The sequence below is a fragment of the Gekko japonicus genome, unplaced genomic scaffold (assembly GCF_001447785.1).
Source record: "Gekko japonicus isolate JY-2015 unplaced genomic scaffold, Gekko_japonicus_V1.1 scaffold135, whole genome shotgun sequence".
Classification (NCBI taxonomy): Eukaryota; Metazoa; Chordata; class Lepidosauria; order Squamata; family Gekkonidae; genus Gekko; species Gekko japonicus.
In genome coordinates, this window is record NW_015175359.1 from 2,190,929 (window position 1) to 2,207,656 (window position 16,728).

Below are 16,728 nucleotides of genomic sequence, written 5' to 3' on the forward strand. Positions count from 1 at the left end.
CCGTGATGTACGAGGTGTCAACAGAGGACGGGCAAGTCCTGCGGCAGCACATCGACCAGCTTCGTCGGCGCCTGCTTCCGGAACATCCGGACAAAGAGGGCCGGGAACACGGAGTCGGCCCAGAGTGGAGCCCCCCCCGACGCACCCGCGCAGGATTCAGTGCAGGATCCGCCCATGGAACAGCGTCCCAACAGGGCCCCTAACTCCCCGGAGGTCACTGAGGAAGCCCCAACAGCCGGCACACTGGAACCTGAGGGGTCGGCACCACAGGCGCTCTCCAGCACAGGGGACGCCCCCGCCGAGGTCCCTATTCCGAGCCCCAGATGATCCACCAGAGAGCGGCAGCCCCCGGCGTACCTAAAGGACTACGTGACATAAGGGGGGGCAAACCATGGGGGGAGGGATGTTGTGTCCTCTGGCCGCCACCAGGGGCCAGCGACTACTCAGAGCTTGACCCTGGGTGAACAATGGGACCTGGGCTCCTGGGCTCTCTAACAGGGAGCCAATAGAAACATGGGAGGGAAGTTCAAACCCCCCAATGGGATCCAGGGGTGTCCCCTGGATATGTATATAGTTGGCCTCCTGGCCTTTTGTCTTTGTCTTAGTTGTGTAAGAGTCTAGCGTGCAGCATGTTAGGGGAGCTGCAAGGGCCTAGCCATGCGGTCAACCCACTACACAATAGAAACTAAGCAGAATGTGTTATCTTCATGATACCTGTTATTTATAGGACCAACAAACCACACATAGGAACATTTCAGAGAGTAGCCATGTTAGATTTGACTCTCAGCAGCAGGAACTCTCGAAAGCTGAAACTCTTGTTGGTCTCTAAGTTGCCAATACCTGTTATTTATAGGACCAACAAACCACACATAAGAACATTTCAGAGCGTAGCCATGTTAGATTGGACTCTCGGGAGCAGGAACTCTCGAAAGCTGAAACTCTTGTTGGTCTCTAAGTTGCCATTGAACTGAAATCTAAGGTAACAGTGGGTGAGCTTTCAACTGAATTAAAAACCTTGCACTTATGTGCGGTTCATTTCTCCTAATAAAAGGTATTATGGAGACTGTGTTCTGTTTCTTTGGAGTCTACTTTGGGGCCCACGCATGCTAACAACTTCTTACCACAAAACAAATCACAGAGCGAATGAAGACTATTATGACCGAGAGGTACCAAGGCCACCACCCCGGGGGTCAGGGTACCAAGGCCATCACCCCGGAGGTCAGGGAGGCGGGAAACCTTTGGCGCCGCCCACCGCCATAACTCTTAAAGAGCCCCTTAGGAGAGCTGGGGGAGCCCAAATGACCTCTCGAGTCTGATGTCCGAGCGTACATCAGAGGTGGAATTTGCCCCTAGCGGTTCAAAGCCACCAACCACCCCAGGGCTCAGGGAGGCGGTGGAACCTTTCGCGCCCGTCCTCCCCCTGCGGTCGCCGGCGGCGGCTGCCATAAACATAGGGTCCTAGACAGTATCTGGTGCCGACACACCCTGGGTTGCCAACTCCAGGTTTCTTTCTTTGTTTCACTTATCCCCAGTGGGAATCTACAGCAGCTTTTATAAAGTTCCTCTCTCCTCCATTTTATGCTCACAACAACCCTGTGAGGTTGTGCTGGCTCAAGGGTCACCAGAGTCTGGCAAAGCGAGACATCTCAGCAGGTGAACGCCATACTCTACAAAGCAGCCATTTTCTCCAGGGGAACGCCGCAGTCTGGAGATCAGCCGTCAACCCGGGAGAACTCCTGGCCTTAGCTGGAGGCTGGCAAGTCCCTGCCCGTCTCCCAGGCAACCCAGGCTTTTACAATCCCGCATCACCGCCTCTCCAGCCACCCCATTGGCCAAAGCCGGCTTTACGGATGGACAGGTAGCGCGGCCAATCAGGGCGATCCACGAGGCCGGAGCGTCCCTTTCTCCTCCCGTTCGTCCCGTTCCGGAGAGGCGGGGAGAGCCGAAGACGGCGGGACGGGAAGCGAGAGGAACAGGCGGGAGAGCCAATGGCCTGAGAGGGCGGAGGCGGGACGGACGTGGGCGGAGGCCAATAGAGGCCGGCGACAGGAAGGTGGGGGTTGTCCCTGGGAGAAGGCGAAGGAAGGAGGGAGCTCTGAATTTGGGGGGAGGGGGTCCCTGAGAAGAAGAGGGGGCGTGTTGAGTAGGGGAGGGGCCCAGAAAAAGTAGCCCAGAGCCGCTGAGTTTTGTGAGCGATGCAGAGAGCGCTCCGCGTGGCTCAAGGGAGCAAGGAGACCTTCCCAGACGACTCCTTCGCCGGAAGAGATGCGCCTCGTGCCCGACGCCGCAGCCAGATGAATCTCATGTCGATGGTGGCCCTGGCGGCGGCGGCAGAGCCGGACCTGAAATGGCTCTCGCTGTGGCTCCGGGTCCGCTGACCTCAGTCGAAGAGCAGTGCCAGGCCGTTCTCAAGGGCCTGTCCTTCCTGAAGGGCAGGCTGGGGCTGGGCTCCGTGGGCATCGCCACCTACCCCAGGCAGACTGGTCGCCTCAGCGTGACTTCGGCTGGATTGGAGCTGCTGGTGCTGAAGCCCAAAGCCCCCCCAGGTCTGTGGAGGGAGACCGAGGAAGGTTCTTGTGCTGGGCCGTCATATTCAGATTATTCTTGGCTTTACCAGCCGCGGCTGGCTGTGCAGGCTTACTGCGTGTGTTGTAGCGTATGTGGTTTTATATGAGTCACTTTGGAAATTCATGTTGAAAAGTGGCAAATATTCTAGAAACGTCAGTGAAGATAGAATGGAGAAGTGGTCTGTACTCCCAGAAACCTCTACCATTGAAAAAAAAGGGGGGGGGAGGTGTTTACCCTAAAGAGGGACTGTCCTTTTACCACTTAAACACCTGAGGGAGGATTAGGAAGGGGTTTGAAAAATTGGAAGACATGTTACCCCACCTCAGTTTTATGGAACTCCAACATTTCCCTGTCCCTATCCCTACACTAAAGTTTCATAGCTAAGAGAATGTGCACTGACCCATGAGGTGACTGGAGGCAAGCCATAGTCTCTCAGCCCTTTTCTTCCATGTGCAAAACGGGTAGTTATACTGGTCTACTGTACAAGATTGTTTCATGTCTCACACACACACACACACACACACACACTCCGGGGTTCTATACACTGACAGCACTACATAAGCTAATTTGCTTCTTTCTGTGACCCCTGATAGTTTTTGTACCCTAGCCTCAAATTGCCTTTCTACATAGTTGCACACTTCAGACCCCATCTATATACTGACACTGTAACCCTGTTATTGTCAGGTTGATAGGCTACATGCCTTAACTATTCCTGGCATTTACATAACCCTTTCGGACCTGTAAGGAAAGGTATTATTACCCCTGTGGCATGTAGGGGGACTAAAAGCGGCCTCTGTATGGGAGCTTGTGGCTGAGGGGAGATTTGAACCAGGGACCTCCCTGCATTGCATCTCATTTTTTTAGCCACCGTTATGTTTTTAAACAGTAGCAATTGAATCTCTACAATAGGAGGCTCTGTAGCTGTTTACTGCTTGCTGTTTTTACAGCAAGTCTCTGCCTGCACTGGTGGCTACGGCACCAGTCTCCTTCTCTTAAATGACTTTGGCTCAGTAGAAGAGCCCTCTGTTTTGCATGCAGAAGGTCCCAGGGTTCAGTCCCCAGCATCTCTCATCAAAAGGACCAGGTGGTCAGTGATGTAAAAGACCATGGGAGCCATTGGTGGACCAATGGTCTGATTCAATATAAGGCAGCTTCATGTGTACTTACACAAGTAGGGTGCTACAATAAAATAACCAATACAAATAAAAACCTGGTACATGACAGCCACTGGGGCAGGATGTCATGTGATAGAATACCCATACACAAACACCAGGTTAACTGTCTGTGTAGTAAAAGTATTAAGACTCTAGTTATATACCCAAGTCCTTCACTGAGTCTTATTTTTGAAAAGTGTGACGACTGGATTTCTTCATCAGTGAACCCTATCTAATATAATCTCCAAGGTAGAGCATAATGTCAGATGTTGAGCCAGTTCAGTGATGTATACCAGCTCCGCAGGGAGACGTAACTGACACTTGAGCACTGACTCAATGGCATTCTCAGCAAGAAGATGGAACTCAGCCAAGGGGAAACTACATGGCAAATCTTGCCGAGCAGGTAAACCCCTACATAATGGCTTTAGGTTGTCAGTTTTCATTAAACAGAAATGTGCTAAAACCAAGTGCTTCTGCAGTGAGCAGATGGCAGGAAATAAAAAAGTATCTGGGGATGAATATTACTTGTGTTTCTTACCATATTATCTACTTCATTTCGGTGCTATCCACATATTACAAGTCAAATACAGATTAAGGGTTTAGTTTTCATCCTGCTAGTATATCCAGTGTTTCACTTGATTACAATGCAACTGTCTAGCCTTTATGGCTACAAAAAATACAGTAATATTTGACAGTCTTAAGAACCCAAGGGAGAACTCCAGCAGGACCGACAGTGGTCACAGTAACAGAATTCTACTACTTTGTAGTTCTTAGACCCTGCCAACAGCAACCCAGACATACAGAGCAAATCAATATGCATAACTGAACACTTTGCCCCATGCTGTAAAGACTGTTAGTAGGACAAACAGGGAATCTCTATGCTGGCCCAAAGAAAGTTTTGGTGAAGTTCCTCCAATGACCAGGAAAGGAATCTCAGACAGATTTCACACAAGAGCTGCACTGCGGTCGTGCCTCCCTTTGCCCCGCTTCCATTGGTCAATTTCCCACTCGAAGCCGCGCGGCCGCATTTTAACCCCACGGCTTCGCCTGATTTTCCCCACAGTTTCATGATCCTGTTTTTTGAGGAACACAAAACCGCGGGGAAAATCAGGCAAAGCCTCGGGTGTGAAATGGGTCCCACTTTCAACAGTGTTCCTGTAAGCACCTTTTCTCTCCTGTACTTCTTCCCCACCATAGCTCATTCTAACCACATTAAGATTCTTAGAACCAAATGTTAAAATCTCTTATAAAGCCCATTTAAGATTTAGAATATTGTAACCAAGCAATGGTTGGCCCTTCAGAATGAACTGCCATCAACTGTTTGAATGGCAGTGCTTTCTACACAGTTACCATGACTTCATCATAGCTACCTAACTCTTCTGTAAAGGAAGAACTACAGCGGCCATCTACAACACAATGGTTTATATACTTAGGGCCTGGGACTAGCAAGTTACTACAGGTATCATGCAGCAATAAGTGACTTATTTCTGATCTGTCCAGCAAGAACCAGCCCTCACTTCTCAAGAGACGCCTCCTCCTCCCACTCCACAAGTAAAGAGACTGACAAAAGAAAGGGCAGACTAAAACAGAAAAGGACTGTGAAAAGAAGCATCACCTTCTGCTGTTGGTTTCAGCCAGCACCTCTCAAAAAGTTAGTTGCAGATTGCACGGGACCCTATCTAAAAATAAGCCATGCACTTCATTTTCCAAAATAGTAAATACTGAATATTTAACAGTAAGGTCCTAAGCATGTGTATTCAAAATTAAATCCCTCCAAGTTCAATGGAATTACTCCATAGGAAGTGTGCTTAGGCTCTTGGGCTGCAGTCCTATGCAGAGTTACTCGAATAAAAGCCCTCTGGAATAAGTGGGCTTACACTAGGAATCCCAGCTCCAGTCTATCTTGATACTACAGGTATAGTTTTAACAAATTAGAATGTACTGTTATTTGGGAAGGAATAATGGACAATTTGTCAAGAAAAGTTGTACAGCCATATTGGTCCATGCAAAAATCCAAAAACAAAACCCAGGTAATAAAGCTTGCAGTGTGCTGTATAGATTTGGATGGTCCTAATAAATTCCTACATGGAATTTGTTCTTATTCTTCCATTTAAGTCAGCCTTTTCCCCCTTAGCAATGTATCAATGCACCCATTCCCACCTAAAGCAGGAGGTGACAATATATTTTGTAAAACCATGTTCAAGAAAGCAGGCAAAGGATGGTAAGTCCTGTTTCAACTCACTTTCACTACTGCAGCCAGTGGTGCTGAATGAAAAGATGCTGAATGAAAAGGCAGTATTTAGCTCCCCTGTCCTATGTGCTCAGTTTCTTAGGAATTAGATAATACTCCACCTTAATACATGACAGAGGGACATGTATACAAATACACTCTGATTCCCTTGCCATGCCTAGTCTGGCACTAACTTCACCCAAAAAGAGGAACTACTCAGAGAAGAGTCATGGAAGGTCTGAAGTACAAGATGTACACATCTGAGAATGTATTTTATTAGGCTACATTTCAGCACAACAAGCCCAAGTCCAGGTAGTTTTGTCACTCAAGAGAGATGCCCTCTGTCTCAGACAGACACACATGGATGGACGCGCGCCTTCTAAACAGTCAGCGATCAGGAAGATGGGTTTGTACTGAAGTGATCACAGAAGGTCCCACAGGAGTCCAGCATCTCCATCCTTTATTCTTCACCAGTCTCATACTTATGCTTGATGTGCTTCCACAGCTTCTGCAGAGCAAAGAGACAGCAATATTCTCTAAAGAGCCACAGGGATAGTCTGCTTCAGGACAGGATATTACAGCCTGGCAGTGACCACCAGTCAACGCTCCTGGGACTGCTGGAATATTTTTTTGCAAGGAACAGTAATACAGCTAAAAATCCGATAAGGATCATTTCAAGCAAAGACAAACAGGGTTTCCTGTTTTGTAAAAAACTGGAAAAAGGGGGGGGGGACTCAACCCAAGATAAGACTGCGAACCAAAGGGCTAAGCAATGTATATTATAAAAGTACAAATATTAGGGTGTACACATGTTAAAACATATACTGATAAAAATCGTTATCTGAGTATCAGACTTATAAAAACTTATCAAATACTAATACATATGATGGGTAAACACTTTCCTACTGAAGACCAAACGCGTTTCGGCCCCTAAGGGCCTTCCTCAGTAGTCACAATTATCAATATAGTATAGACACACATTCATAGACCTGTATACAAGATCTTTAGTGCTCATATATTTAAACCAAATGTTGCTTCCTGGTATATTTGTAATTGTATTACTAGTATTGGTGATGGGCCATAAGTATAGCCATATCAATTCCACCAATTATTCTGGTAAGAGATTACCACATGCACCTAAAGAGGGCAATAGTCTTACTAATAGTGACTATTGTATGGACTATCGGTAAAGGTCACTTGCTACTCTTTCTCCCAAGTGACCATGACATGAGCAGCATGCCTGAAGTCTTTTTCTGCATTGCTGACCTAACAGTTTACCAGCACATTACAAAACATAATAAAAACCCTAGAACAGGATAGTACACTGCTACTACGTCACTTGTAAGCTGTCAAACGTCAAAGCTCCCTTCATCAGACCCTTGAAAGCTTACACCTGGAAAACGTTGTACTCTCAAGGTGCTACTGGACTCAAATGAGGCCGTTCAATGGCTGGCTAGCACAGCTACTCTCTGAAACTACCCCAAGCACTGCAGTGAAGCAGAAGATCACAGATAGTTCTGAGTATGAGAGAGGACAGACACAAGAACCTTTTAGATCCTGACAGTTCTAGGTCCTATGCTGCAGCCTACGTATATATGAACGTATAGTTTGGCTTGTCATATAATGGTCATGATTTCCCCCCAAAGAATCCCAGCAGTTGTAGTTAGGAAAACTGTTGATTATGTTAGAGGTTCCTAGCCACAACTGTACCTTAGAACAAAAGATATACCATCACGGGTTCTCTAGGAAACAAGAATAACAAACCAATTGAAGTACATGGTTGAGGTAAGTCTTGGGGAGAGGGGGTTGGGGCAGGAAAGGATGACAGATGAAATGAAACAAGCAGTTAAATTTACTGTGGAATTTACTGCCAGGGGCAGTGTTCCCTCTAAGCTGAGTTAGTGTGAGCTAACTCACAGTTTTTTAGCCTCCGGCTCACACATTTTTGTCTTGGCTCAGGAAGGATGACTCCAGAGAAAACTATGCAGCAGCCAAATTGCTCACTCACAATTTTTAATCTCAGTCGCTCACAAAGTTGAATTTCTGCTCACAAGACTCCACAGCTTAGAGGGAACATTGCAGGGGAGGTAGTGTTGGCCACAAACAAAGATGGCTTTAAAAGGGGGGGGGGGGCTAGACAGATTCATGGAGGATAGGTCCATCAGTGGCTACTAGCCACAGTTAGTAAAGGGAATCTGCATATTCAGAGGCAGTGCTAGGAAGTGACATCAGGGGAAGAGGCCTCTGTGTTGTTTGTTGCCCTTCAGGGCAACTGGTTGGATACTGTGTGAAACAGGATGCTGGGCTAGTTGGACCACTGGTCTGATCCAGCAGGGCTCTTATTATCAACTTTCAGTACTGCATAATAAATACAAACAGGAAGGTTCAGGGCATATAGTTTTATTAGAAGGTAAATTACTTTCTACTAGAAGCAAGGAGAACTATGTTTTGATCAAGGCCATCTAACTTTAACCACCTTTAGCTACCCTGCTATGCTTACACTCAGGGGTAGTTATAAAATAGCATACCTCTAAGGAACGTCTAGGGATGAAACAGATCTTAGTCCACATCACCACTACAGAGGATGAAAAGCTATTAAATGACCACCTGGGATTAACATCTATATGAAGTACACCTATATTTACAACTATATCTATTTACCAGGGATAATCCCCATTTTCAGGTATCTGCCACTACTTTTGCCTTTGGGGGATGTTTTTAGTGCAAGTTGCTGCAATTGTCATGCTTCAGAATTCAGCTGCTGCCTCAAATTCTTTAGAAGTTACAACTCCATGCTTCTTGCGCAATGCATTCAGGGGCAAACATTTCCTACCATTTCACACAGCCACAGTGGCATATTGACCTGAAAATATACCAGAAACCATTTATGTTTTATTTAAGATAAATAAGAACCACCACTGTGTTTTTTAAAACAACAGAGAGCAGACTATTACAAGGCACACAAATACAACAGGTGGAATATGGTCCTCAGCAATATATAAAGTGGGTGGGGGGAATTAAATAGTCATTATTGAGAAGTAGGCCGTTGCAAGCGCGTCCCTTTTTCATCTGTCAAATGTATGCTCTTTTCACCCACTAATTAAAGAGAAGCACAAATACAAATACAAGGCTACTACAACCCTATTTACTTGGTTAACCTCCTATCAAAAGGTTTACTTTTGACCACGCTAGAACGCAGTACACTTGTACTTTTAAGAGAACTCTCTCCTTCCTTCGAGGAAGCACACAAAGAGAAGGAAAGACTTCACGAGCTAAAGAGAAGTTCCGCTAAGGTTACTTAACTCCAGGCTGATAAATTCCTGAAGACGGTGTGTGTGTGTGTTTCCCCTGGGTAATGCCTAGATGGTGGAGAACCTCAATGGGGTACATATTGTACGATGCAAGCAGCCACCTACTCTAGGGGAACTGATCCGTGTAGTCTCCGGAGATACTCTGGGAATCTCCAGCGACATCTGAAGGCTGGCATTTTAAAAACCCGCTACCCATAAAAAACCAACACCCGGGGCCTCACAAAGTTCAGGAAAACGCTTGACCTTCAGCGAGCCCGACAACACGCCATGCGAGTACCTGGCTTGGACCTGCCCTAGGTCTGTCTTTCTTACCCCTTTGTTCATGTGTTCATAAAGAGCATCTGCACCCTGGTCGAAAACCCGCTCGAAGAACACAACGCCCACTACGATCGTGAGCGCAAAGGTGGAAGTGCGGCGGAAAAGCAAGTTATACACTTGCCTGCCCAGCGCCATTTTAAGCTTCTCTCCCACTAAAGCGCACGCGCAACTCCTTCCCCGCCTCTTTTATCTATCAAGGGCGACCCTCGCGAATTGACTGGTAGCATGAAGACATTTCCGCGCGGAATTGTGGTCTTTGGAGTCTAGTGGCTCTCGATGCGGCCGCTGACCTGTCTGTTTTTCCTAGAAACTGACTACAATTCCCATAAGGCTATACGATACCATCTTTGGCACGTGATACTTGAATGCTGGTGCGATTGGGAGTTATAGTTTATTCTTTTGTCGTTTGTGGTCATTCGCGTTCGTTTTGGGGTTACTGGAGGAAAATACACCTCAAACTGCAATTCTCACGTCTTTGGGGAGGTGGGTTTTGAGGCTCCAAATTGCGAGGTTTCTCTACCAAGTTTCAGGCGCTGTACACATGTAGCATCTGGAGACCGGTGAGTAGTTTGTGCTTAGCAACGTGAGCACAATGGGAAGAGTTACAAAAGTATGTCACTCATATATCTACAATCGTCTGCATATTTCCTCAGGATTACGTTCTTTTAAAGAGTCAGAATGCTGTTGTAGTGGTTAGGGAACTGGGAAGGCTTAGGTTTAAATGTCTATATTGTCGTAAAAGTCACATGAACAAAGTTTGAGTCCAGTACCACCTTTCAGACCAACAAAGTTTTATTCACTGCTACTAATAGCTCTTAGTTACAAATTTCTTTTCTTTTTTTTAATGTGGTCAATATTTGCAGTTTTACCATATCCCATAGCTTTTTAAAACAACCCGTTCTATCTTAATTTGGAATTTGTTTTGTTTACCATCCACCAGCTAACACCATCCTTGCAATTGTCAGCAGATTTTTAACCACCTCTTGATCTTGTGGATTTACCATTTTAATTCACAGAGCTGTTGATAGGATAGAATGGAATAGGAAGGAAGTATATATGCCATACTGAGTTCCTTGGAGTTGTGATAGGATAAACATAGAGTAGATAGTAGACTGTATTCATTGGAGTGTGCTGCACAGTGGTTTAGAAATAACCTTAATCGTCTTTATGTGTACCTGGAAATTAGTTCCACTGCACTCTATGGGGCTTACTTTCCAGAGAGTATACATAATGTGGCAGTCACGATGACTGCCTTTGCAAGTATGTAAGTGAGACTGCCATAGAGTTTTGAGAAAAGATCCTACCTCATGGAAACGACAAGCAACTTGATGGAGGCTTGCACAATGGACAAAATAAGTAGGGTATGTGTGTGAAAGCTGTGTGGATAAATTGTACTTAACCTTCCTTCAGAAAGTGTGTTCAGTGGAGTCTGCATGGGGAAGCGCTACTTCTGCGACTACTGTGACCGCTCGTTTCAGGATAATCTCCACAACAGGAAGAAGCACCTGAATGGGGTGCAGCACCTGAGAGCCAAGAAGGTCTGGTATGACTTATTTCGAGGTAGGAGGCAAGTTCTCTTCCCAGGAACTAGGAAAGGGCTGTGGATGTAGTGGAGAGTGAGGGAGACCCTGTTGCACAGGCAGAAGCACCTTAGGTGGCTTTTGGAGTCTGGCTGATGGCTGCAGGGTGGTGGGCTCTGACTCTTTTCACACAGGGAACCTTCAAGCAAATAGGTGGGATCCAGGAATAAAAAACAGAAGGGACAAAGCATTGCACTATCCTGCAAGTTCCTCTTGAAATGATGACTTTGATTCCTGTGGGAGAAGGCTCACATGGGCAAAAGCTGAACTCATGCCAGGCTAAAACAAGGAGAAATGCTTGGTCTGGTTCTCCTAGCTATGTGGTTCGTGTTCCACAGATGCTGCAGCTGTCCTGCAAGAGGAGCAGAGTAAGAAGCCCTGTCGGAAGTTCCTGCAGACAGGTGGGCACTTTTTTTTTTCCTGATGAAGGCATATTTTTGTTAGGGCTGCAAACTATAATTGTCTTAATGGGAGGAGTAAATTTTACTCTGGGAGAGCCAGTTGGTATCTTCAGGCCAGGTCTTGCCTCCAAGCCAGTTCTGTACAGCCCATTGCACTATCCCGTAAGTTCCTCTTGAAATGATTACTTTGATTCCTGTGGGAGAAGGCTCATATGGGCAAAAGCTGAACTCTTGCCAGGCTAAAACAAGGAGAAATGCTGGGTCTGGTTCTCCTTACCATGTGGTTCGTGTTCCACAGATGCTGCAGCTGTCCTGCAAGAGGAGCAGAGTAAGAAGCCCTGTCGGAAGTTCCTGCAGACAGGTGGGCACTTTTTTTTCCTGATGAAGGCATATTTTTGTTAGGGCTGCAAACTATAATTGTCTTAATGGGAGGAGTAAATTTTACTCTGGGAGAGCCAGTTGGTATCTTCAGGCCAGGTCTTGCCTCCAAGCCAGTTCTGTACAGCCCCTACCAGGTTTATGAAGGTGTACGAAAAAGCCTGGTTGTAGTTTCATTCATAAGGAACATATATTATTATGAAGTCAGAAGTATTCCGTACTGTAATTTTAAAATCCATTCTCTCAGATTTTGTAAGTTGTCTGCATCTGGGGCTACCCCTTAGCTTACATGCCCTGTAACAGTAACACTCTCACTGTTAGGAGACGGACCACTTGCAAATAGTCAGCTGGTGCAACAAAGCACACTTTTACCTCACTCCCACACCAGACTGCATTCTTAAGGGTTGAGAAGCTGCTGGAAATACAGTTAGTGCCTATCCCTCTATTAAACATAGCTTTAGTTAATTGATTGGCAAGAACTAATTTTTCAGTACATTTTTTTTTGCATTGCTGCACCTTCTAAGTCCATGGAAGTCAATATCAGAAGTATTCCATACTGTAATTTTAAAATCCATTCTCTGAGATTTTGTAAGTTGTCTGCATCTGGGGTTGCCCCTTAGCTTACATGCCCTGTAACAGTAACACTCTCACTGTTAGGAGACGGACCACTTGCAAATAGTCAGCTGGTGCAACAAAGCACACTTTTACCTCACTCCCACACCAGACTGCATTCTTAAGGGTTGAGAAGCTGCTGGAAATACAGTTAGTGCCTATCCCTCTATTAAACATAGCTTTAGTTAATTGATTGGCAAGAACTAATTTTTCAGTACATTTTTTTTTGCATTGCTGCACCTTCTAAGTCCATGGAAGTCAATGGGCTTAGAAGGGTATAACTCTTTCTAGAATTCTTCTTCCTTTTCCTTCTCCTCTCCCCCTCCTTAGAACCATAGAATCATAGAGTTGGAAGTGACCTCCGGGGCCCTTATTATTGTTTTCACATGTAGTCCGCCTTTCTCACTAGAACTATGGGTTAAGGGTATGAACGTTTGGGTTTTTACTAAGGCTGCAGTGGTTATGGTTTATTAATTGGGAATATATATATATATAAACTTCTACAGTGATGACAGTCTGCCCAGGTGAGCAATTCTGAGACTAGACTATACATCTGCTGGGAAAGCTGGCCTATACATTTGCAAATGCATCAGTCTTGCATAAATGCACTAAATTTGCATGCCTTATTGGAGCTGAACAAAATGTGTATGTGTGTGTCTAGCAAGCAAAATATGGAGCTTTCTGTTCCTTCTTTCTCATAAATTTGGAGAGAAGTGTAGGATCTTGGGACATTGTGGGGAAATGGGCACGGAGGGGCTGAGGGATCTGCCTCTATGCTAAGTTAAGCATCGTCCTTCTAGTTCCTTAGTGTGCTGTAGAAACTGTCCACGTATTTTTTACATTTTTTCTATCCATGAGGGCTAGAAACTTTCTCTATTAAAAACAGCAACACCAGTATCTTTTTGTGGTGATACCCAGTTCTGTTCTTGATATAGTGCTCTGTGCTGTTGTGCCCTAGTGCACATGATCAGGCTGTGGATTTAACAGTGGAGATCTTGTTCCTTCCCTGCACTGTTTTGTGCCCTCCCCTTCATATGCTCTTTGTTTGGGTTTCCTTGCAGGCCAATGTGATTTTGGCTCCAACTGCAGATTCTCTCACATGACTGAGGTGGATTTGGAGAAGCTGAATGCACAGGTACAAGGTAAGTGGTTGCCAACGGGTAGACTGCAAAGAGCAAACAGAAGAAACAATGCAGTTTCCCAATATTTGTTTCCTCAGATCTCCAAGGTCAGATTTTGCAGCATATGGAATCCAGAAGCAAATGTAGGAAATTCAGGGTCTTAGACCAGTCCAAGGCATGAAGCCTAATGCATCTGAACACCTGAAGCTGCCCTGTACCCAGTTGGACCACTGGCCTACTGACCTTAGTAGTTTCTGTAAAGCCCAGTGATACAGCAAGCTAGAAAAAAAATGCACTGTGTTGGCCGCGTTCATTGACAGAGGAGCAGATCCCCAGTTGCGTCTTGCGAGGGAGGAATTAATTACAAAATTTTAACGTTCCTGTGAGCTCCAAACACCCACCCACAGAGGAGTCTGACTGCGGCAGTGACTCATGTAGAAATACATGGGATTTGTCTCCCAGACTGGGGGGCCTCTTCAGAACAGTGACTCGCACAGAGACCCAGAGAGTGAGTTCTTCTGAGGAAGGGTAATTTCTTTTTACTGACTCCATACCCCAAAGTTTTTTTTGGGGTGTGTGTGTGTGTTTATGTGCTTCCAATATAGGAGGGGGAAAACCCACAGTTTTAGAGTGGTGGACTTGGACCAAGATGTCCTTGTTTCGAATCCAAGCTCAGTCTTGAGGCTGCTGTAATAACTAGAGTTGATTTGATGATGATACAGTGAGATGCTGCCCAAGTCTCTGCTCTGACCTCTTTGGAAGAAAGGCTGAATACAAACTGACATATATGAAGCTGTTTAATATGTCCATCTGGACATGCATCTAGTGACTGGTAGTGTTGTTAGTTCAGTCCTGTTTTGACCCAGGCCAGTCTGGGCCATAACTGTTGAACTCACAGTGACTCTTCATGGTCTCTGGCAGAGACATTCCCTAGCCACTGATCCTTTTTACCAGAGAGCCTAGGAATTGAGCCTGGGAACTTGTGCACACAAAGCACGTGCTTGACCACTGAGCTGTGATTCCTTCCAGATTTCCTTGTTGCCCCCTTCTGTGGGTGGAATGTCTTTCAGGTTGTTCCTGCAGTGCTTCGGCCTGTGTGGTAAAGGCGAGGCTACCTGTTTGCAAAATAAAACACTTAAAAACACCCTAAAATGCTTTGATGAGCAGTGCCTTTCGGGAAATGCAGGCCCTCTGCTAAGAAGCTGGAGGGGCAGGTTGATTTGACCAGTTGCTGCTGTCAGGTTTGTTCCCCAATTATGCTGCTATTGATTATTGGCAGAGGTTAAAAGGGCTGGATGAAAGCAAAGGAATTGAATTGGCTGGCACAAGAAGCCATTCCTCTGGGGGACCTCAGCAAACCCTCCCCCCTTCCGTACTGCAAATTGAAACCTTTTTAATTAAAGAAACTCCGCTGAACTAGCTTCTGTTTTGACTTGCTGAGTGCAGCATACATTGGGGTTAAATCCTGTTTGCTGCTCCTGGCAGACTGAAATTAGACAAGCTAAGTTCCGGGACACAGGAGGAGCATTTTAGACCCCGGATTATAGAACCTGGAAGTTGGAAGGAGCCAAAAGGGAAAACAGCTAAGATGCTGTTGCAGCTAGCAAAAGTACATAGTTAATAAGCCAGTGTTGTAGATATGGAATTGCGGCTGAGGTACAAGTTTGTTCAAACCCTGCAGGAGGCAAAGTGTTTTTCTTCACATTGACAATGGGTATCTAGAGATAAAGAGGATGTTCTCAAAATAAAACATGTCTGTATCTTAGACTCCTGGGGCTGGCTCACATGTGCATGCTTGCCACCTGTTAGTGATGTGCATGTGTGAATGGGGCTATCACAGACATAATGCACAAATAAGAATTCCAGGTTATCCTAAAGGCAAGAAGGTGAATGGTCTTCACTGGAAGCCATATTAACTCCTTAAGAGCAGGTGCAAATCATAGTACCTTCTCTGCTTGCAGGACAGGTACCATTGACAAGGTATGGGGTGCTTCACACATGCATATTCATCAGGTGATGACTTACACGCATGGGATGTGCCACTTTTGAATCCTTCTCCATGGGGCAGGGGAGCATCCCTGCAAACAGAAAACCAGCTCATCAGCAAGAAAAATTCTAGGCCAGTCCTTGGACTGCTGTGCTGGTTTTCTGTTTGCAGGGAATTTTTTTTGAACATGAGGGCGCATTCCCAGATGTGGATTTCCTCCACCTACAGTCTGACTTGTTGCAGTCTATTCTATCCCCTCATTGGGCTGCCTGTGTAGACCAGACCTGGATTTGTACCACTTTAAGCATTAGATGGTCAAGGGAAGCATATTTGAATGTTGTCCCATTAGGGGATAAAGTCCCATCATGTAGGAAGTTGGCCACCAAGGATCCCTTTATTTTATTTTTCTTGTCATGTTTGCTCTTGTTCCCTTTATCTTATTTTTTTATGCTTACATGGAAAGGGAAGGTGCTGGTAGAGTTTTTTTCAGGGAGGGGCTTTGACTCTGAGAAAGAGCCTCTGCTTGGCATGCAGGGCCCAAGTTCAATCCCCAGCATTTCCAGTTAAAAAGGACCAGGCAGTAGTTGATGTGAAAGACCTCTGCTAGAGACCCTGGAGAGCTGCTGCCAGTCTGAGTACACAATACTGACCGTGATGGTCTGTTTCAGTCTAAGGCACCTTCATGTGTGTTCATGCATGTGAAAATCTGCAACACTGCCCTTCCTATGCGCAGATTCACTTGAAATAGTAGAGTCTAGGAAAACGTCACCCCGTGATTCTGCTGATGGCAAACAAACCCCTACCAAAGACAAACCCTCTCCTTTGCGAAAGATGGTAGTAGCGGGAGCGGTGGCGCAGGCAGTTTGATGCCTGCCAGTAACATCATAGCGGACAGCCACAATGGCTGTTCGAATCCCCACCGCGGCCGGAGTGAGCTACCGGCCCTCAGTCCCAGCTCCTGCCAACCCAGCGGCTCGAAAGTAACTACAAGTAGAGAAATGGGTACCTGCCTTAGAGGCAGGGGGCACCCTCCTCCTGGTTCCGTGCCAGGAGGGTTGATGGCGGCGG

The 16,728-nt window shown here is 46.0% G+C and overlaps 2 protein-coding genes across 2 annotated transcripts in view; one reads left to right on the forward strand and one right to left on the reverse strand.

Annotated features, from left to right (window-relative positions):
* Positions 1-6,198: 6,198 nt before the first annotated feature.
* On the reverse strand, positions 6,199-9,755 carry LOC107122291 (cytochrome b-c1 complex subunit 9). Its single transcript, XM_015425337.1, has 2 exons — positions 9,576-9,755; positions 6,199-6,460 (listed from the first exon to the last, which is right to left on the reverse strand). Exons 1-2 carry the CDS (start codon positions 9,714-9,716, stop codon positions 6,413-6,415), a joined length of 189 nt encoding a protein of 62 aa, XP_015280823.1. The 5' UTR covers positions 9,717-9,755; the 3' UTR covers positions 6,199-6,412.
* Positions 9,756-9,997: 242 nt separating this feature from the next.
* Positions 9,998-16,728, forward strand: part of ZMAT5 (zinc finger, matrin-type 5) — a 13,149-nt gene continuing 6,418 nt past the window's right edge. Inside the window, exons 1-4 of the mRNA XM_015425335.1 lie at positions 9,998-10,141; positions 10,992-11,141; positions 11,500-11,562; positions 13,614-13,694. Coding sequence (XP_015280821.1) covers positions 11,015-11,141; positions 11,500-11,562; positions 13,614-13,694 — 271 coding nt within the window. The 5' untranslated portion in view covers positions 9,998-10,141; positions 10,992-11,014. The remainder of the gene's footprint in view (positions 10,142-10,991; positions 11,142-11,499; positions 11,563-13,613; positions 13,695-16,728) is intronic.

Excerpts from the sequence above, each read along its gene's own strand:
- LOC107122291 (XM_015425337.1), bottom strand. The coding sequence starts at position 9,716 with ATGGCGCTGGGCAGGCAAGTGTATAACTTGCTTTTCCGCCGCACTTCC. Across the intron at positions 6,461-9,575 it reads ATGAACACATGAACAAAGGG|AAGCTGTGGAAGCACATCAA; the intron begins GTAAGAAAGACA and ends TTTGCTCTGCAG.